This window comes from Glycine max, chromosome 8 (genome assembly GCF_000004515.6).
Source record: "Glycine max cultivar Williams 82 chromosome 8, Glycine_max_v4.0, whole genome shotgun sequence".
Taxonomy (NCBI): Eukaryota; Viridiplantae; Streptophyta; class Magnoliopsida; order Fabales; family Fabaceae; genus Glycine; species Glycine max.
The window spans coordinates 45,764,783-45,787,379 of record NC_038244.2 but is presented as its reverse complement, the minus strand read 5'-3'; the positions used below and the strand labels follow the sequence as shown (position 1 = coordinate 45,787,379).

At 31.8% G+C, this 22,597-nt stretch overlaps 3 protein-coding genes, 1 non-coding gene and 1 pseudogene across 4 annotated transcripts; 2 read left to right on the top strand and 3 right to left on the bottom strand.

The window, feature by feature from the left end:
- Positions 1–1,968: 1,968 nt before the first annotated feature.
- Positions 1,969–5,546, top strand: LOC100819550 (xyloglucan endotransglucosylase/hydrolase protein 2). The gene is made up of 4 exons (XM_003530808.4): positions 1,969–2,210; positions 3,598–3,698; positions 3,965–4,158; positions 4,851–5,546. Exons 1-4 carry the CDS (start codon positions 1,976–1,978, stop codon positions 5,233–5,235), a joined length of 915 nt encoding a protein of 304 aa, XP_003530856.2. The 5' UTR covers positions 1,969–1,975; the 3' UTR covers positions 5,236–5,546.
- Positions 5,547–9,577: 4,031 nt separating this feature from the next.
- Positions 9,578–14,497, bottom strand: LOC100778940 (ankyrin repeat and SAM domain-containing protein 6). Its single transcript, XM_003532233.5, has 6 exons — positions 13,964–14,497; positions 11,787–11,848; positions 11,426–11,679; positions 10,050–10,124; positions 9,871–9,933; positions 9,578–9,721 (listed from the first exon to the last, which is right to left on the bottom strand). Exons 1-6 carry the CDS (start codon positions 14,068–14,070, stop codon positions 9,677–9,679), a joined length of 606 nt encoding a protein of 201 aa, XP_003532281.1. The 5' UTR covers positions 14,071–14,497; the 3' UTR covers positions 9,578–9,676.
- A 1,029-nt stretch (positions 14,498–15,526) lies between these two features.
- LOC100819008 (pentatricopeptide repeat-containing protein At1g06143) lies at positions 15,527–20,904 on the top strand. The gene has a single exon (XM_014779494.3). The coding sequence runs from the start codon at positions 15,816–15,818 to the stop codon at positions 17,571–17,573; it is 1,758 nt and encodes a 585-aa protein (XP_014634980.1). The 5' UTR covers positions 15,527–15,815; the 3' UTR covers positions 17,574–20,904.
- LOC113002461 (uncharacterized) lies at positions 18,576–18,723 on the bottom strand (annotated as a pseudogene).
- LOC113002523 (U1 spliceosomal RNA) lies at positions 20,761–20,921 on the bottom strand. Its single transcript, XR_003268077.1, has one exon. It is a non-coding gene; the product is annotated as a U1 spliceosomal RNA (small nuclear RNA).
- Positions 20,922–22,597: the final 1,676 nt, after the last annotated feature.

The window sequence follows — 22,597 nt, the reverse complement described above, 5'->3', positions numbered from 1 at the left end:
TTAACATAATTATGATCGGTAAGATTTTTATGATTTTAACTATCAAATTAATTGATAAAACGGACCATTCAAATTTATAACACTAAAATTAACAAATCACGCAAGATTTATTTATTTTTTATAATGCAAAATTCTTGTTTGTTATTATTTTTTATTTTGTTCTCACAATACATCCCTTTTCTCTCTCGTTTTCTCTCTAAACTCTAACTCACTACATTTCACGAGAAAAGATTGGTAAAAAGATGACAAAGCTTTTACAATGAAATAAAAATGAATCAACATAAGTCTTATAGCATAGTGTGGTAGTTGAAACCAACGAGGTACCAAAACATCAACCACCATTAGTCACAATGAAAATGGATCAAGAATACAAACTAAGCACGTATATCATGCAATTGAATTAGGTCTACATGCAAAGATCCGACGACATTCAAAACCCAAACCCCTTAGCCTAAATAATTTCAACCCATTCATGTTGACATGATAGCAGTAGAGCAATCCAATGTTAGAACATGGCCTGAAGAAAATCTTACTAATGTAAGAAAGAAGTACAAGTTTAAATGATAATAAGGCTCAGTTTGGGGTGTTCTTTTGAGTTAACTTTTTTTAAAAAAATTAAAACAACCACATTTTAATTAGTTTTTAAAATTTAGTTTTGTTTTTTCTCTAATTTTTAGTTTTAAAATAAATTCATTTTATAAGTATTTTTTATCTTATTAAAATTAGTTTAGTGATATTTTTGTGTGATGGTAATAATAAGAATGACAATAATAGAAATAATATGGATAATTTTGTTCAATGTGATAATAACTATTATGATCAATGTCAATGATAATGATAATGATAATAATAATAACTGTGTCATATATTATTCTATATATTATTACTAAAAAATTATATTATTGAATTAGTTTTAAAAAATTAGTTATATTATAATCCTCATTAAAAATATGCCATATATTCATATAACATTTTTCTAACATAAATTAAAGTGGTAGTTAGACATATTATGGGTGTACACCAACATTTTAACGATTAGACAATTCGATTTTACCATTGAAGACTAATTCAATATTTTTTACAATATGAAAAATAAAGACAGAAACTAGGGCTAACAAAACAAATATCAGGTTCTCGTTTGATGTTTTTTTTTTTTTTATAAAAAAAATTATATCTCACAAATTTCTTGCGGTTTTTTGCCGCAGAAGAATAAAGGCCACAACAAATATTTTTAAATAATTTAAAAACAACTAACTCGTTATCATTTAACATAGACACTTAGAAAAAAAAATCAAACGAAAAATAGTTGAGAATCAATTAATGGTAAAATATTAGTTGAGGAGTTAAAATAAAAAATCATAAACAGTTTTTATTCAATAATTTATTATTTAAAATAAAACTCCCACAATTTAAAGCATATAAGCGTAGTGCAATAGAAGTAAGAAAATTCTTGCAAACAATTGAAGCTTTATATATGGAGATATCTGTTGTATCTCTACATTTTCTCAAATTAAAAAATTACATAATTGACTGTACAGCACTGCAAGAGCTGGAATCTTGTGTTTTGTTGTATGACATGAGATTTCCGTAAGACTATAACAACCCAATTACTTTCTGTATTCGCGTACGTCTCCATGATTTAAAGGGAGAACTGATTATATTCTTTCAGAGTTTTTGTTTTTGGGCTAACCATATTCTCGTGAAAGTTTAATTATTATAATGAATATGAAGATACATAAAGTCGATCTCTATGCATATTCCGTTGCTTCTGAACTAAGCCGTAATGATGTGGTTTGTTATGGACGATAACATTGACAAGTCAATGGCGTATTGGTCATGCAATTATGGGTCATGCCGTTTTATGCATTCCAATGTTTCCCATTAACAAAAGCTTACATCATGGCATGTACATACATATATATATATATATATGGAGGTGCATAACTTTGCCAATAACAATAACCATAGCCCACTAATGTGCCAAGCTCGAGAGTCTAAAATTCAAATCCTAGCTTGGGTTAACTTAGATATGAGTTCTCTATTTTTAATTTTCCTTATCCTTCTTGTTGCCGATGGGGTCCTTGTCCGAGGAAGTATAAATATTACAGAAATAAGCTTCGATCAAAACTATGAGGTTACGTGGGGTGATAATCATGTTGTCTCCTTAAACCAAGGGAAAGAAATTCAGCTCACAATGGATAACTCTTCAGGTTAATAATATTTCCTCTTCCTTAATTTATATCCCGTGCAACTTCTTCTTTTTTACTTTTCAATTATTCGTGCTTTATAATGTAGAATTCTTCATCTAAATCACACATATGTTTTTTCAGTAATACCCTTCTCGTTACAAGAAGGTAATAGACACGTTTGTTTGTTTATTTATTTGGGTATATATATACTACTATATACATTTTTGTATGTTGTCTTCATTATGTGCATGTGAGTGCACACATGCATGCACTAGCATAATAATTTTCAAATAAAAAGAAAAATTATTCAAACTTTTCTCGTGTAATCTAATGAGAAGCAAATAAACAAACAACAATAGAAATTAAATTAAAGCAGGCAGGCCGGACTTCTTTTTTAACATGTTCGAAATGGGAAAAAGTGTATCTTCAGATAACTTTCCTTGACAGTATATATATGGATTCTTATCAGTTTAGTGAAGAGAAACTACGAAGATTATTTGAGATTTTGAGTGCATATTGATATAGTGGTATACATAGATTAATAGTAGACTTCTTGAAGTTCAGAACCAATATTGGTCAATATCCAAAGCACAAAAATATGTATAGATTTTTATATGGTCTTCTTTATAGATAAACTTATCCCTCATAAATACTGATAAGAGAAGAAAAAGAATGAAATAAATTTATCTTATAAGCTATATGTAAAGTAATTTGTGAAAGCTCTCTTAGTTAATTAGTTTCTTCAAATTATGTTCTTCTTATAATTGTTTATACAGATGTTTATTCAAACAGAACTTATAATGAGTATTTAAGTACAGAACATGAAAACAGCATTTGTCGTTAAAATTAGCTATAACTATGGCTTTGAAACAATTGCTTTGAAACAATTGAACTGTCAATCCTAGCAACCATAGCAGTGATGTTGTGAGATGACATTGCTTTCATTAGACAGATAGAACAAGGGAAAGCACATAATGGACTTCCCCTTTATGCGTTTGTCTAAACAAGAAATGATGGGTTCATCATCATAAATTGTTGCTATTTACCTAATTACTGTAATTGAATTGATTGGCTTTCAACTCAAAAGTCTTTTTTTGTGTGTTTCCCACACGAAACTTTAAAAACATCTGTTATGTGTGTACGCATGCTTATTTACGTTTTTTTGTTGTGCTTGAAATAGAGTTAATTTTATTTTGGTACTTATAACTTTTTTTCATGATATCCCATTTTATTGAAAGGCACGTTTTTAGCCCTTGTTAATTTTGTTCCATTAAGTGATGTGGCACTAAAAAAACTCATGGATTAAATAAAAAATAATAATTAAGGAAGCTAAATCAAAATTAATTAGTTAATTGTAAGGAAAAATATGTATTTAAACATGTGTGTGTTGATTTATTACTATATACAGGATCCGGTTTTGGATCCAAGATGTCATATGGCTCTGGACTATTCCATTTGAGGATCAAAGTACCAGATAGGAATTCTGCTGGAGTTGTCACAGCTTACTACGTGAGTCGACCTTTCAGTTTTGATCTTTCATCCCTAATTTTGATTTTTTTTTTTTTGTAAAATTCAACGGTTTGGTATAGTTAGTAAATTGGGCATCATTGTTTCAAATAAAATGGCGCAAAAATTCTACTATACTAAGTCTTAAATGGCATTTACTAACGGCCATAGCTGTCAAAAATGTAAATTAATCAACTGTTGTATGGCCATAAAAACTTTTGTCCATAATACCTAATTTTCTTGTAGTATTCTTAATGTATTTGATGCAGTTAACTTCACAAGGAAGAAGTCATGACGAGTTAGACTTTGAATTCTTGGGCAATAGAGAAGGGAAGCCATATAGATTACAAACCAATGTGTTTGTAGACGGCCAAGGGAATAGAGAGCAAAGAATTCTCCTTTGGTTTGATCCTACTGCAGATTTTCACAATTATAGAATTCTTTGGAATCAACACCAAATTGTGTAAGATGCATATCCCTCTTTGATTCCCTTGCTACAATATTTTTGTTACATTGTTATAAAAGTGGTTAGTTTTATTATTTTTTAATCATATTTATTTATGTCTATCTCTCACTTATGGTTTCTTTTTCTTATAAACACTTTTTTTTAATTTTATACGTGTGTCTCAAAAATATTCACTCAAAACATGAGAAAAGAAAGAATTGCTCTATTAATTTTTCATTGTTCAAAACATTTTCCTTGACATAAGTATTTACACAGCACTTTTCCTAGTAAACACTTGAGCAAATTAAATGAAAAAATAAAAACAATGTATTTCAACTCTTTTTACTTAACGTACACTGTATAAGCTGTTTTAATGGGATTTTTTGTGATGCCATAAGTTTGACTTCATATATAAATTGAATACATGCATTTTATGTGGATTCAACTAAAAAAATTCCCATACATCATTCAAACGGCTTAATAGTACCTGTACCCAAAAAAAAATGGCTTGATAGTACAAATGTGTTGGCTAAATTAGTAAATGTTTGAACAAATTTGCTAAAGATTTTATATTTGAATCTTATTATATTATCCTTAAAGAATTGAAGCTTGTGAGATATTTGGAGGTCTTACCGGAAAACTAAAAATTCTAATTATAATAGTTAAAAAAATTGAAAAATCACTAACCAACCCAATATATGAATTGGCAGATTTTATGTGGATAACATCCCTATTAGGGTATACAAGAATAAAAGCGATATTGGAGTCGGATACCCAACAAAGCCAATGCAAATACAAGCATCTTTATGGGATGGAGATAGTTGGGCAACAAATGGTGGCAAAACCAAAACTGATTGGAGCTATGCACCATTCAGAGCAAGTTTCCAAGGCTTTGATGTTAGTGGTTGTCAAGTTCCAACCTCAAATATTAGCCAAAATTGTTCTTCTGATAAGTACTGGTGGAATACGCAGAAGTTTTGGCGGTTGGATTCTGTACGACAAAGACAATATGAACGTGTTAAACACAAGTATATGACCTATGGTTATTGTGCTGATAGGAATCGATACCCAGAGATTCCCTTGGAGTGCCTTTAATTAATTACCCAATTAATTTACTCACATATATGCTTAAAAAAATTGCCATTTTTTATGGAATTGAATTGGAGCTTCTTTTGAGCGATTACGTGGCAGAGGAGGAGGAAAAAAGTGTTGATTCAATTTGATTATCCGAGTATCGATTGCTGTTCTTGTTTAGTTGTTTACCCAAATTTGATGATGTGCAATCATATTTCTGTTAACATCTTTTTTATATTATGTAATGCTTGATAAGTCTGAAATTGTTTAGGACAAACCGTTTCTTTTTTTTAGGGAAGTAGCTCAAAATTGATGAACTATAAATTTATCCAATTGCTTTGTCTTATATATCTATATGAACAATAGCTTTTAATTTCAATTATTTTTGTAAGAACGTACGTAATTAGTTTTACACTATTATAGGTATATATTGCTTTTTTTTAACAGCAAAACAATATTATAAGGACTGCCAAAAAGACCTACTTAAGCATGGTATTGGTATGTCCAATTAGTGCTATAAACCATTAGGGGCGAAATTAATTGCACTGCCACGTATTGAGGCTGTATATGATATATATGCAGATCAATAAGTAGAGTTGCATGCAAATAGATCACGATAATCGTTTAATAATCTAAAAACAATATTTTAAGCATAGGAATTGTTTTAATTTATCAATAACCTCTTAAAACAGATGAAAGTATTGTTAAGTCCCAACTGGCTTAAGCATCTCAACAAACAATGGCCAAAAACCAAATTGAAATCATGATAATAGCAAGATAGAGTTTATCTTGATATACATTAAATACCAATGCATAAATTTGGTCCTGGATAGTTATATATTATTTTGGCAATGACACAGCAGTACTATAAGTCATAGAAATGAATGAAAAACAAAAGAATCTAATTAAGCTTAGCATTATCCTACTAAACTCCTGCATTTGATCCTCAGGTAAATCCAGCATGACCAAACCAGGCTTAACTGCAAGTGGGGTGACACACTTTAGTCTCCCCCATGCCACCTTCCATACAAGGAGCCTCTTTGTTCACCTCTAAGCAATTTATCCCTGACTTTATGTATTCATCATCCAACCTCTCAACCCCTTCTTGCACTTTCCTTATGTTAACAAAATTTATTCGCATCTGGCCAGTGACCACCGCATATTCATGAGCCTGCAAAGTGCGTGGGACTTACGAAGTTACGCTACCTTTGTAAGAAAATATATTATTTACAAATTTAGATCGGGAGAATTTATTTAAACTAAAAAAGCAATTTTAAAATACCTTCTGCTTATAAGTTATACCTTTTAAAAAAATTATCTATACCTATATGTCTATATAAACTTTACTTGAAAATTTTATAGTCTTCAAATCCAAAACATTATAATCTGATAACAAATGTTGATGTTATTCAATTATTTAATTTTCACTTCAACATTTTTAAACTATCAGATTAAAACTTTAATTTCACGTTAATTGTTGATATGATTTAATGTTATTTAAAAGTAATGAAAGATTTTTAATTTTTAAAATAATGATTTACCATTTTTATAATTATTATCTTTTAATATACTTATTAAATATAAATAGAGAAAATAATAAAATGAAAAATAATGTAGTATTAATTTAAAATTTTAAAATTATACTTTTAAAATAACCTTTATCTATTACTTTATTTCGATTAAATTTTAAAATGATGATTATTTTTTTAAAATGTAGTGTAAATTTCATTTACTTTTACTTATGATTAATTATTTTACTTTTATTTTTTGATTAATTTTTAAATAAATACTATTTTTTAAAATGAATAGTAAATTTTTATTTAATATTGTTTATTATATAAACTTTTAAAATATTTAAATATTTTATAAACTTTCTAAAATATTTTATAAATTATTTATGCACATATTCAAAATATTTTATAAAATAAAATTCAAAACCTTCTAAAATATTTATCATCACGTTGTAAACTTTCTAAAACCATTTTACGTTTTCTTAAAAAAATCCTTTTGACATGATTGTTTTTGTTTAATATTCATAATTTCGTTTCATAATTATTAATAATCACAATTAAGAAGAAAATGGTGTTAATAGTAGTCATTTTGCATAAAACGTTTTCAATTTAATTACTTTAATAACAAAATTTAATTCCAATTCTAAGTCTAATTATTTATCTAATTTACTTTTGTAAAACTGAATCTCGCCTGAGATATAAAAAAACAACACTAACACCTAAATAAGCAGAATTCTCATAGCCACAAAATCAAGCCTTCTGGTAGTCACTTAGGTTCTTATTTATTGTTCTTCTCCTACTCTTTTCGTTCTCAACAATGGTGATATTGTATTTTCAATTTCATTGGTGTCATATTATCATTTTAGAGAAAGGATGTGATTAGGTGAGTAAAGTGAGTATTTACATATATCCATTGGAAAATTAGCGGAGGTTAGATCGAAAGGTTGAAATATACATTTTTAAACTATGGCAACTTAGATAATCGCCATTAGATAATTCAACAAACTTGTGTAACCTCCAAGTTCAAAGTCTAGGTCTTAAATATGTTTCTAAGATAATATCCATAATTTTAATTTAATTATGCCAATATATTACTAAATATTTTAAAATAATAATTTTATTTATGTATGCATATTTTGAAATTATAAATATTAGAAATATTGCATATTAACAAACCTGTGTAACGCAAGTTACTATTAATGTACAATATATATTTTTGGTTTAATAGGACATAAAAGAACTTTATTATTAAGATACTTGAGGTTTAGTTTTAGAAAAATTAATTTTATTACTTTAATGATAACTATTATATAATTTTGATAAAATTAATTTAATAATAGTAATAATAATAATAAATATAATGCTTTAAAGTTGAGAAATTAAATAGTTCATAATCTATAATAGTGATTAAATTTAATATAAAGAAATAAAATAAGAATAAGATAAATAAGAAAATAATAATAATAAAAAACTCACTTTGCACTGATGAGAAGCACTCGATAGCACTTAGTTACAATTAATATCTTCAACATGATTAAAATAACATCTTAAGAAAAATAGTAAGTGTAACCATTTACAATATTACACTATTTCAACAAATTTACAATAAATTTTAATTTTTATAATAAATAAATTTAAAATTTTTTTATTTATTATAAACACATAAAAACCAAGAACATGCACACATAATATCTACACCTATAAAATTGAACACTCAAATTTGAATAATTATATATTATATATTCATATTTATTATATTTACATTTTAAGCTTTTTTTGAATCTATACATTTTCATACATTAATTCATTATTATTGGTTGAAGAAATAAAAAATAATAATAAATTTTAATAGGCTTAATAATTTTGAAAATATTTTCTCAATTAAAAGTATAATTATTCATCTTTCAGTTTTAATATATTTATATTTAATATAATACTAATATTTAAAAACAAAAAAAAATTATAAAAATGTTTTTAAAAAATTAATAAATATAAATATCAAAATATTTAAAACAAACCCGTGCAACAGTGTGTTGCATGAAAGTTCTGATCCAACCGGTTACATGCAACCCACACAATTAGCCTTGTTATTTTGAGTCTGTCTAAACTATGGACTATTTAGTCCACCCAACTTAACCCACGGGTCCTGTTGGCTTTTTACATTCTAATAACTCAATAATTGATGAATATAATATTATGATTTAGTGCAAAATTGTATGTTAAGTATTAAGTAAGCATAATGTAAACAAATATATTTTTTTAACTGATGCAAATTATGTGATCATTTTGAACAAATATTTTTTTTATTAGACAATTCATAGTTAATTTTTAGAATCATTTAAAATTAGTCAAATTTTACATTTAAAATTTAATTCTTTTTTTTTAAAAAAAAAAACCTTTTTGTCAAATGTGGACCGACCCACTAATCTCATAGACTATATGGAATGAGTACAGGCTTGAAAAAAAAAATGAACCAATTATGAATGCATGCTTCACGGATTATATGGGCTTCGCAAGACAGACTTATCGCCATGTTCAGCTCTACATGTCATACATTGAAAATAAAGCCAAAAAATAAAATGGCGTGACATGGAATTAGACGGAGAAATGGAGAAATAATGGATCCAATGAATTTAACGAGCTAGAGATGAGAAAGATGAAAAAGAAAAACAAATTCAAAAGGAAAAATGATTATATTCACAGGAGCAATCACTCTATTTTAAGATGCATCTTCATCAAACCAGCTTTCATGCTTCTTTTTTGTCTTTTAAATATTAACAGCTTGTTAGGCCACTTCCAGCAATGCAAGGGAGGAGACAAGATTAAAAATGGTAATAAAAGCACCAAAAGGATTTTTAGAAAATTACAGGCAAAGCTTGACCAAGTGCAAAGTATAAACATAAGCCTCTACCAATATGTGTTGGGTATTATAGTAATACAAGACCAAAATATCATCCTTTAGACTCCAAGGCTAAAAGTATCTTCTTTCTTGGTCCCTGAAATCAACAAAACAATCAGAATCGAAATAATAAACGCAGAAGGTATTAATAATTATTTAATTACTGTATCAAAACTAGAGCAGGTTCGATTGAAGAAATAAATAGGGATTATGAGTGAGGAATTCGCACTCCTTGCTGATACGTACCATTGGTATACCCATGGCCTTGAGATCCTCATCAGTCATATGATTGAGTGCAGTCATATCAACCTGAACAAATAGCTTTTAGTCATAAATATTAAAACTCTTTAAGGTGCAATTAAAATTCAGTTATAATATTGAATTTTAGTCTAACTCTTAAGGGGTTAAATACAGGTATGACATACTTCTTCAGCCTGAAAACCTATGAGATACTTTTCGAGACCCAATGACTGCAAAAAATCATCCAGTGAAGCGTCAGCCTGTCAAACAAGAACCAGAATTTATGCTGAATTAGTTTTCCTCAAATAAAGAAAAGTATTGCCTAGCAAGGAAATTTAGGAGACAAAAAAAAAACAGTACATTTCACAGAACTTATTTTGCATAAATGAATAAAATGTGGGACAGTTTCATCAATTGAAGGAGAAGATAATATAATATAATCAAAATAGAGATAAAAAAAAGACTACAAAAAATTTAAAGGATTAAATACATTAAAAGAAACTTATTCTTACTTACTTCGTACCCCATTACCCAGAGGCTCTTCGCTATGCGAAGGTATGTCCAGGATTATTAGAATCCTGGTTTCCTCCATTGTTTTTATCTCATTAACCAACAGCTTGTTTGGATCACATACAAAATATGTCATCCACTTTCACTTTCAGCATCAAATAGCAAGTGTTCAGTTATTAGAATTTTTCACAGCCTGCCAGCAGTATCACTTTGCCCAGCAGATTGACAATTCAGTATGTAAATCTGACTGTTAGGACTTAGGACCATGGGGAAGTAGTTAGGAAAGTCAAAAGATTAATTACTGTCCTGCATCTTATCCTTATGCTTAAGAATTTCTAATGCTTCACAAATCCATCCTATTAAGAATTTAATTTAACTACATGTAACCCAGGAAAAAAAAACTACTACTTGCTACTCAGTTCTCGCTGTCCAAAAAAAAAACTTGCTTCTCAGTTTCCAATATTACAGAAATTTTCAACCTTACATAAAATCTTTGATACAATTATTTCCTAACCACCCCATCTATACAGCTTGATTTTTCTGATCAGCATAACATTAACAATTTTTGAAAAAAAAAAAAGCATATAGTATTACTAACATAAAAAAATGTAAGACAAAATTCTAGTCTCTGACTAACTTCAAGTGTGATGTGACTTTTCTGATTAGAAAAAGGTGAATTCAGCATATATAAAACAGGCAGAGAATTCCATATCCATTTTTGCCACTGTTACGCTAGACAAAGCAAGAAAGTGGCTAACACAATACCAGTTCAGTGAAATTAAATGAATAACTCTTGTGACCAAATACAGTTCTTGCTCATCACTCAAAACACCTCAAAGATTCAGATCAGTTCACTAATCTATAGAAACCAATGTATCCGATATATCATAGTAGTAATGTAATTAAAACTACTAATGCAGCACAGTCATCATCAGTTTTTATTTTTTTGGGTGGGGAGGGACAGAACATAACAAACACTACAATTGACATCCCTGCTACACCATTCTAGAAAATCTTGATCAGTCAATAAACAAAAAATGACAACTAATACCTTTCGGGACAACTTTTTAGTAGCTGATCTTTTGATATGTACTGCAGGCTCAACATCAATACTTTTACTGCTAGCTCTAGCAGCCACTTTAGGCTTTGGTGGGTCATAGTTTTTAGGTTGTTGAGTCATTGTCCCTGATAGCCTTTCACGGAGATCCCGCTCACCATGAACAGAACTTTTTCCAGTTTGACCTCCAGGATGAAGACCTTTCTTTTGAAGCTTCAGACGAAGATCTTGAGCAGTGACCTTGCGATCTTCACAAGTCATTAACACACAGTCAAAACCCATAAAATGAACTATCGGCATCCAACAAGAGCAGCAACTTATACTTGCATATGAGAATAACATAATCAATCCATACTAGAGAGCTGGGGTTCATCATCCTCATAGAGATCATGTTTCCACTTGTCATCTTCCCTCTGCCTGCAAAAATCATGATTTGGAATACATCACCGTGCCTTTAGTTTAAATAAGCATTCAATTTTACAGGATGAACTTGCAACATAGGAGTTTCACAACTACGAAGCACAGACTCTGACAGAGACATGGACACAGGGACACCGCATACACACACAAAAAAAGAGATTCTAATTAAATGAAATATGAGTAATATATAACAAAATATCTAAATTGATGGTATATTCATCTTTTTAAACCAAAATTCTATGTTTTTTTCAAGTGTATTAGCTGTGTAAAGGTGACAGTTTAAGTGTGCATGCCAACAAACAATAATTTTTGAATCAGACATCTAATATGAAGTGTCGAATAAGTGTTGTGTTGGAAATGTGTCCAACTCAGCAACACTTCGAACAAAAGAGGGGTCCATGCTTCATAGGTTCACAATGATAAACAATCAAGTAGAGCATAATAAATACACAATTAAAACAGAAATAACCCATCCAACGAATGAGCATTGCTCCAACAATAAATGGAAAAACATATTTGCTAATAGAGCAAGATCGCTCCATCCTTCCCACCTCATGAAATCAATCAATTTAATGAGTACAGTCGCAATTTAGACACCCACATTCATTGCAGTGTGCCAGAAAAGAAAAATCCAACAATTATAACCCCCCTCCCCCTGCCTCCCTCCACCATACTATAAACAATTTAATTTACAGTTTCAGGGTACAAACTATCCAAACACACCATCACCAAATACAAAGTATACAATCACATGACAAAACAGTAAACCACTAAATGGACAATTCCAATCAAATATCCTCACTGGTTAAATAGTCAAAGGCTCCAAGCCACTCAGACAATGTGAATCCAATAATCCTCTGATTGAACTACTGAAATCAATCCTCAATATCAGCCACTACATCATCATAAATCCCCACCCGAGCCAAGTATTTACCCACAATTTCACCTATGAAGGCATCCTCCCAGGTCCAGAGCTCCAGGCCAAGGCAATTCCACAATTGCTCAATCGTGCACTTAGAATATCAAACAAATAAACAAATCCACCTAACACCATCATTAACCTAACTCATGAACCCTTATCACCACAATTCCTAACTACCACTAGGAAGGGACTTTCAAAAAGATAAAGTGAAACCCTCACAAAATCACAGCAAGATCAAGAGGCTACTAGCACAAAAGCTAGCACACACCATCCAACACATCAAGAATGTGACTCAACACACCACCAAACCCACCAATATAATAATACAAAACGTGTGAAAATCTATCAGGTCTCCATGCTGCTGCAGTTAGAATAAAGATGAGTGAGTGGCTTTGTTCGTCACAGGAACCAAATGGGTCACGTTTGGTTTGGATACATTTATACCGAATGTTGAATTTAGGTAATGTTGGGGAATAAACAATTCATTCTCAATTAACTTACTTTTCTGAAAATAAAATTACTGAGAATAGAATTTTCTAAAAAACTATAAAGACTTGAATCCACTTTAGGTCCCCATAGTTTAGCGATTGATTATGCAATTTCGGTCTCCCAAAATTTTGTATTGTACATTTGGTTCCCATGTTTTTTAAATTAGGAATGTGGGTCTACCACTCTACGTCTCTACCATTAGGCTACAATCCAATTTTTTAACAAAAATGGCTAACGTGACTCTGACATGGTGATGCGGCAGACGACGTAGTAAATGGCACATGTGCCTGCGTGTGGCACTGGCGGACCAAAATTGCACAATGGTGATACTTTAGACAATGGTCACACTCTAGGGACCAAAATTACACAATTGTGGCACTTTAAAGATAAAATTGCACATCTAACTTTGCCTTAATTTTTATTTTATTTTCTTTAGCTTTCTTATTCAATTTTAAAATCATCAAATTTAAACTGAACCCCCCAAAACCATCCTAGGAAGATCAACAGACCACTATAGCATAAAAGGCTAAATGCTAGCCCACACCATCTGAAAATCAAGAATGTGACTCAACACAACACCAAATCCACCAATATTAAGCACACCAAGTCACCACCAACGAAAAAAAATATCATATTTTTTTTCCACAGTGAAAACGGTTCACATGCAATAATAGTATCACTAACAACAATAATACAAGAACCTCTTTCCCGTAATTCTGTGTTGGCGAGTAGAATCAGTGCTAAAATTCCCATCAAGGCGTTCCTTCACTGATCTCCGAGTTCCACTCTCCACCCGATCAGCATACATCCTTTGCGTTAGTCCCAAATCAAAACCTAAACAGGAACACTTATTCGGTTGCAGAGGAGAGGATATTGAAGGTGCAGGAACCCAAATTATGACAACGGTTGCGGAGAATCAAAACCCTAACTCCGTTTAATCGAATTGAGTATCGAGTTTGATGGGAAAAGAATCAGTGGATAGGGTTTCTGGGAGATTGCAAATTCCACACGAAAAAGAAAACGAAAACAAATGGAGAGAGAGAGAGAGAGAGAGAGAGAGGAAATTTGGCGGTGTGAGAGAGTTGGGAAATGCGAGAGTGCTTATCAGGTCTGCATGTGGTCGCAGTTAGAAGAAAAGAGTGAGCGAGTGCTGGTGTTCGTCCCAGGACAGGAACCAACTAGGTAGCGTTAGGTAATGCTCGGGAATAAACAATCATTCTCAATTAACTTATTTTTCTGAAAATAAAATTATTATGAATAGATTTTTTTTAATAAAATTATAAACCCTAAAATCCAGATTCGGTCCCTAGTTTCGCAATTATGCATTTTTGGTTTTAATTTTTTTTATTATATATTTGGTCTGAATATTTTCTAAATTAAGCAACCTTGATCTAGTGTTGGGTCAAGTTTGAGTCCCGACTAAAGGTGTCGGTGTTATTAAACTCATATCGGATCGATCGATTCGATCATTTAGCTCAGAAATCAGGTCATGTCTATAAAAAAATTTATTATATATTTAATCCACATGTTTTCTAAATCAAACAAGGTTGATTTAGTGCAGGACGACCCTGAGCCATGTCTAGAGACGCGACCAATGTTATTAAACTCATGTTGTTTCAATCAGTTAGCTTGAAAATCAGACCTATGGTTAGTCCGATCACGTCTTCGGATTGAAATTGCAGGTAACTCGTATAACTTGACATAGTATACAATGTTTGTCTTGATAATCTCTCACCCTTGAATCACATGCGATCCACCGTTGCCTTAGGATAATGCCTAACCAACTCCCTTATTTTCCAACAATGAAGTATTGAAATTCCTTTAAAGAGTTAATATCTTCCAATAAATAATTTTTTATGCTCATGAGTCAACTTGTATAACTTGACATAGTGTACAATGCTTGTCTTGATAATTTCTCACCCTTCATTGCCATATGATAATGTCCAATCAACTCCCTCATTTTTTCAACATTAAAGTATTGAGATTCTTTTAAAGAGTTAATATCTTCCAATAAATAATAATTTATGCGCATGGATGTGATCAAATTCATAATCGCACACTTAAACAACAAGATTATCTACTGATTATGTCACACTGTTTTAATAGTATCACAATTTTTTATATATTTGTCATCTTTCAAAACAAATTATATTTTAAGACTTAAATACTTCTTTTTTGTCTATGTAATTTTGTGTTTTTTATTTTCGTTTTGTAATTTTATTTTTTTATTTTAATCCTTTTAGTGTTTGTTTTATTTTCAAATATTTGTTGAACATAAAAAAAAAAACAAAATCTTTCTATTTTCTATGGATTTTCTTTCTTCCCATGTGTCATAAGTCATAATCGGGACGCCATCGAACCGCCTGATTTGGATTTTATTTCTTTCTTCCCAAATTTAATCATAAGCTTCACGTCCTCCTTTCCCTCTCTTCTTGAACTGCTTGATTTGAATTTTTGGATTTTCCCTGATATCAATATGTGAAATCGATATAAACTTACAGCTTTGGAGGCATTTAGAGATTTATATCGTTGCCGCTCTTAACCACTTGTTAAATGCAATGCTTATTAGCTGAGAATACCAGATTTAATCAAAATGTAAATAGTCAATTCCAGAACACATTGTTCAACACTGCAATGTACACACTCACTCTCAAAGACACAATTCTGGGCCACATAAAGAGATGTTTCAGCCCAAAATCACTAGAATCGGTATATGCCTCCATGATCAAGACTAATACCACCCAAGATTGCTTCTTGGTGAATCAATTTATAAGTGCATGTTCAAACCTTTCATGCATTAATTTGGCAGCTTCAGCTTTTGCAAACGTGCAAAATCCTAATGTTTTGGTTTTCAATGCATTGATTAGAGGTTGTGTTCATTGCTGCTACTCAGAGCAGGCTTTGGTGCATTATATGCACATGCTGAGGAACAATGTCATGCCCACCAGCTATTCCTTTTCATCTTTGATCAAAGCTTGCACTTTGTTGGTGGATTCAGCTTTCGGCGAAGCTGTTCATGGTCATGTTTGGAAACATGGGTTTGATTCTCATGTGTTTGTGCAGACTACTTTGATTGAGTTTTATTCAACTTTCGGTGATGTGGGTGGCTCAAGAAGGGTGTTTGATGATATGCCTGAAAGAGATGTTTTTGCTTGGACGACGATGATTTCGGCTCATGTTCGGGATGGGGATATGGCTTCTGCAGGCAGATTGTTTGATGAGATGCCTGAAAAGAATGTAGCTACATGGAATGCCATGATTGATGGGTATGGAAAATTAGGGAATGCTGAGTCTGCTGAGTTTTTGTTTAACCAAATGCCTGCAAGGGATATTATTTCTTGGACAACCATGATGAATTGCTATTCTCGGAACAAAAGGTATAAAGAAGTGATAGCACTTTTTCATGACGTGATTGACAAAGGAATGATTCCTGATGAAGTGACTATGACCACCGTCATTTCAGCATGTGCTCATCTGGGTGCCCTTGCCTTAGGAAAGGAGGTACACCTTTATTTGGTGCTGCAAGGATTTGATCTTGATGTGTACATTGGATCTTCATTGATTGATATGTATGCAAAATGTGGGAGCATCGATATGGCCCTTTTGGTGTTCTACAAATTGCAAACTAAAAACCTGTTTTGTTGGAATTGTATCATTGATGGGCTTGCAACACACGGGTATGTGGAAGAAGCACTAAGAATGTTTGGTGAAATGGAGAGGAAAAGAATCCGGCCAAACGCAGTTACATTCATTAGTATCCTTACTGCTTGCACACATGCAGGATTTATAGAAGAGGGTCGTCGCTGGTTTATGAGCATGGTACAGGATTATTGTATCGCACCTCAAGTTGAACACTATGGATGCATGGTTGACCTATTGAGCAAGGCTGGTTTGCTTGAGGATGCTTTAGAGATGATCAGAAACATGACAGTTGAACCTAATTCTTTTATATGGGGTGCCTTATTAAATGGGTGTAAGCTTCACAAAAACTTGGAAATAGCTCATATTGCGGTTCAAAATCTGATGGTTTTGGAGCCAAGTAACAGTGGTCATTACAGTCTCCTTGTTAACATGTATGCTGAAGAAAATAGGTGGAATGAGGTTGCAAAGATTCGGACAACCATGAAGGATCTGGGTGTAGAGAAGAGATGTCCTGGATCTAGCTGGGTTGAAATCAATAAGACAGTTCATCTATTTGCAGCTTCTGATACATATCACCCTTCTTATAGTCAACTTCACTTGTTGCTAGCTGAACTGGATGACCAGCTGAGGCTAGCAGGCTATGTCCCTGAACTGGGGTCTATTTTATAATGACTTAAACTCTTCCATGTACGAGAATCCTTATAAGGAGGATAGATATCTTTAGGATAGAAAGGTTGAGGTTATAATGCAATTTGTACACAGTGAAGTAAATGGAGAAAAACCTTGATAACTCCTTGCAAGGTATACTCAAAAAATTTCTTATTCTCTTGTCTGCCCTGTCAAATATTGTCTTCTGATTGCTGAAGCAGTAAGTTAAAAATTAGATGTTTTATTTTTCAAAGCATCCTCAATATTGTTTTCAAAGCATGCTAGTCTTGTTTTTATTTACTGCTTTTATGTTCCTGAACAGAAACTTAAAAGTACTGTCTCTATGCAGGTATTTTGGCTATTGAAAGAAACTTGTTCTTGGAAACTATTAATCATTCATTTTACAAGAACCTAGAGGCTAGAACTCAGCCAATCTGTTTGTGATTATATTCCGTACAAACATTATGTTGACTCCAAAATGCACTCTCTAGGTGTATAACTGTTTGAAACTTTCATTCAGTCCATAAATAAAATGAAGGGGGAAAATGAAGTTGAAAATACCAATATTGACTCTAGGGATATATTGATTTCGTTTGAGAACAACTTTTCCATTATTCTTTCAACAGATTTCTTTTTTGGAAAGGGACAGAAATTTAATTCAGCCATCATAAAAGTCGTTTTCAAAACATTGTATTTCAGAATCAATTTAATTTTTTTTAAAAGGGACAGAAATTTAATTCAGTCATCATAAAAGTATTTTTCAAAACTTTGTCTTTCAGAATCAATTTAACCGAAGCAATCGTATATAAAAAAAAAGAGCTATCCATTTTTTTTTTGGTAAAAAGCTATCCATTAATTTCGTATTAAAAAAACAAATATTAACTATTACCTTAATGACACTAGGAAAGAACTTAAAAAAACTTATTCCAAATGTCCTTAGACACTAATTAAAGAACTTAAAAAATTCCAAAGACATTAATTAACCAGATCATTAAAAAAGCAAAAAACCTTGCATTAGTTTGATAGGAGCCAGGCAGATGCTGACCCCACTACCTCAAATTATGATGTAAGCTCTCCTACTTGAGAATAACAACCCTCCTAAGTACAATGGAGGTCATCAGACTCGCCATGGACCTTCATGATCATCCATTGACCCCATTCAAGTAATTAAATACAAATGTCTTAATCAAGTTTAATTTATAGACTCTCCTCTATCAACAGCCTTCATTTACATACGATGTGGGATTCAATCGGGCACAGTATAAAATTCCCATCTTATGATGGTTTGAGCTATTCATCTCATTACTTCTCTTTTATTTGTACCACATCACATTTGTTGATGATTTAATTATTATTCACAACCCGATGCATTGCAGTTATGCATCAGATTAATATAGATACAAGACTATTAATAGTTTTAAGAAAAAATAAAGTTGCTTTTACTAATTAAAAAAATAATGAACAGTATATACAATGCACCTCTTATTCAGGAGATCCAATCAACTGTCAATAGAGATTGGAATCATGTTTCACTCATTCCCTCAGAGAAGAAAACAAATGTGCTGATTGGTTAGCCAAAACCGGTTCTGATTCAGATACTGCTTGTATTACCTAGTCCAGTTTCCACCCGGGCTACAACCTCTCTTAGCTGCAGATGTTATAGGCATATTTTTTGTTAGAGGTTCTTTGCTTTTTCTGCTTTTGGCTTTCTCTTTTATTCCCACTGATAAAAAAAATGAAGCATATCTACTAATTCAAATTGTGTAAACTTTAGTCCAGGATTTAGATTAGTCACAAAGATAACTTTGACGCATAAAGCTTTCTCCATATATTTTAACTATTAAGTTTTTCTGAATGAAATATGTAATCTAATCTCTTACATGTGATTCTGATGCATAAATAAATTATATAGACAAAAACATACAGAAGTCTAAAATAACATACTGCTGCACTAACTGCTCTCAAAAACTTGTAGAATTATTAAGCCAATAAAATGTATTTTATGGATTTCTAACCTGACATGCAATGGGCGCAGTTATCAGAGCCTACAATATTACTCCGTACAGAATTTTATATGCATAAGATGGAATGGCACGATAAGAAAGTTGTAATTCAAGAAACATTTTTTCTAATTCTTGAGAAGAATTTGTCCCACCGATAATCCTTCAAGGCTTCAAATAAAACATATTCATCCAAACAATAAAAGAAAGTGGTAAAGCAGAAAACTAGATGGGGTTGTCAAGCAATGATCTAATAACAAAATTGTAAACAAACTGAAAAAAGAACAGCAAAATTTATAACGTTGACCAGAGTTATTTTGGACAATCTTGCAGTTTCAAAAAGGTGCAGAAAATAACCATTTTTTCCCAAAATTAAGATGATTTTGTGACAACACGGGATGGTCCTGATTGGATCTCATCCCCCCAAACTTTGTTTATCAATGCATCTCAGTCTTTCCTCAACTCTTATGTCCTAATGGTTGAGCATGAAGGTTTGGTTGTCTTCCAAGAATCAGTCATATTCAAGTAATAGATCTGCAGGTTGCTTTTGGAGGGAAGCAACATGTACTTTTGCATTCTCGACTCTCTTATCCTTCTCCTCCTCAGATTCTTATTTTATCTTTTCAAAGTTTCTGCCCCCGCTTTTTTATCTCCTTTAAAGATTTTTCATCCTTTTCTTTAAGCTTGGACAGTTTCTCTTTTAAGGTTTTCCAAATCTTTTTTTGAAGCTCCCTGATTATTCCTCAAATTAATAACTTTATGAAGCTACTTATCTCTAACCACTACAAAACAAAATGCAGTAGTGATCAGCAAAACCGTAAGGGCAGGAAGCAAGGGGCATTAGGATGGACCAAACAAATAAGCATAATAATACAGTACATTGGCATGGAGAATGTAATGTTAGCATGAATTTCTACTTTCATAAGCCTTTTCCACCTAGTTACAAAGACATTAATGATATCAATAAGTTGTCCCCCTTGACCCTCCCCCCTAACACTTGGAAAAAAAAAAAAAAACTGTAATATGCTTTTACCGCAACATTTCACCAAAAGAGACTCAAAAGCTCTTCAGAAGATTGTGTTGCAGTAAAGGCAACATCAAAACTACAAATGATGAATTAGCTTTTTTAAAGTTTCTGACAGAAATGAACCTTCTACCAAATACACAAAGTGCTCAAAGTTACACTTATAAATCATTGAACTAAATTGAAGGGGGCTGCGCGAACGCAAGCTCCCACTACCACAAATTATGATGTAGGCTCTCCTACTTGAGGAGACCTTAGACTGACACCCCTCCTAAGTGCAATGGAGGTCATCAATCTAGGCCATGGACCTTATTGATCATCCATTGACCCCATCCAGGTAAGTATGTTTCAATGTTGCTAATCAAGTTTAATTTATAAACTCTCCCCTATTTACACTCTTCATTTACATTTAATGTGGGACTCAACCTAACTTCATCTTGCTACTATAAAATTTGAACTTAATCTTCCTACTTTCTTCTTTTTTGTATATTACATCATTTGATGATTTTATTTACAATCAGGCACAGTAATGCATATAATCATACAACAACAAACATGTTAGCAATGATCAAAACAAAGAAAAGGGTAGAATTGTTTTTTCTCTATGTGCAATACCAAATTGTCCCAACCAAGCAATGAGTACAGTTATTCCTCACAGAATTATATTTTTTTTGCATAAAATCAAATGGAAAGGTGCTCCGAGTCACAGTTACAAAGTTGAACTTCTGTAGTTGATAGATCACAGATCATTATTTTTATTGGAGGGAACAAATGAACAATAGATAATCAACACCATGGCAGGAATGTGAATTCTGCTAATTCTAAAATCTGCCACAGTTTCATTATTTATTTGACAACAAGAATCTCACAAAAATATTCTTGATAATGATGGACGAGCAATTATTCTGCGGATGATACATCCTACAATTGTATGGTAGTCTGATGTAAGTTTCATCATCCCCTCCCATTCCATTTTCTCTATATGCCCACACAGATACATAATAGCATATACCTTTTCAATGAATGGTGTTGTTGCAATTTAGTTATACACAGAATATGAACCGAGAATGCTACTCATATGGGATTGAGTTTTTATTTCTGATGCCATATCGATATTCAATTTACGTCACAGTTGCATTTCTTATACTTGTATTGTAGCTGTCACTAAAAGTTCTATGTTGATTTGCATGCAGAAGAGAAGGCATGACCCCAAAGTTAAAGGAAGACATGTGATCACATTGTATATCCTGCAAACATCAAAATTATGAAAGTTGATTTCATACTTTTGTTAGCTTATTGAGGGATGAGTTCAAAACCTCTATTTCAAAATAAGATCACACAAGTTCAGATGTGAATTGTCTTATGATGATTCGATGTAATTGAACAATGATGTAGAAATGGGTGTGCTTATGAAGTTTACATTCTATAATACTCGGATTAAATGAAATTTTCCATGATTTGCACCTATTTGCTATTTTTTTTTCTTCATTGAATGGAACTAACATGGCAATATGGCATGGAGACCGATGTGCTCATTGAGACTCCGTGAAATTAGTAGCTTTTGGATCTTAGCAGTTTATAGCATATTGTTCAACTTTTTTCCTTTTTAAATACCCGACATTGCTATGTACCCCTTTGGCCTTCTCACTCTCGGAGAAAGCTCACGAAAGTTGAAATCCCTTCTGTCACACAAATCCTTGCAAAACACAACATTTTGCTCACTAGATACTAGTTAGTATTCTCTTCAGCCTCTCTTTCCTCATCTGGTTCATGTGTTAAAAAATCCTTATCTTGCTTCCAGCCCCCGTTCACTTAATATGTTAGATTCTGTCCGGGTTTAGTGTTAGATTCATACGTTTGCTCTAAATTCATATGTAATCAGATGCTTGTTCTTCGTTTAGTACGTAATGACTCTCTAGCTAACACTAGCGATTTTCGTTCATTTGATTGCTTTAATGGAAGATTATAGGTCTTTAAATGCAAATATAGATACACAATTTTGAAACCCCCATAATCATATG

Coding starts and splice junctions, on each gene's coding strand:
- LOC100819550 (XM_003530808.4), top strand. CDS start 1,976: ATGTGCCAAGCTCGAGAGTCTAAAATTCAAATCCTAGCTTGGGTTAAC. Junction 3,699..3,964: donor GAGTTGTCACAGCTTACTAC/GTGAGTCGACCT, acceptor TATTTGATGCAG/TTAACTTCACAAGGAAGAAG. Junction 4,159..4,850: donor TGGAATCAACACCAAATTGT/GTAAGATGCATA, acceptor ATGAATTGGCAG/ATTTTATGTGGATAACATCC.
- LOC100778940 (XM_003532233.5), bottom strand. CDS start 14,070: ATGTATGCTGATCGGGTGGAGAGTGGAACTCGGAGATCAGTGAAGGAA. Junction 11,680..11,786: donor TGATGAACCCCAGCTCTCTA/GTATGGATTGAT, acceptor TGACTTGTGAAG/ATCGCAAGGTCACTGCTCAA. Junction 9,934..10,049: donor TAGGTTTTCAGGCTGAAGAA/GTATGTCATACC, acceptor CTATTTGTTCAG/GTTGATATGACTGCACTCAA.
- LOC100819008 (XM_014779494.3), top strand. CDS start 15,816: ATGCAATGCTTATTAGCTGAGAATACCAGATTTAATCAAAATGTAAAT.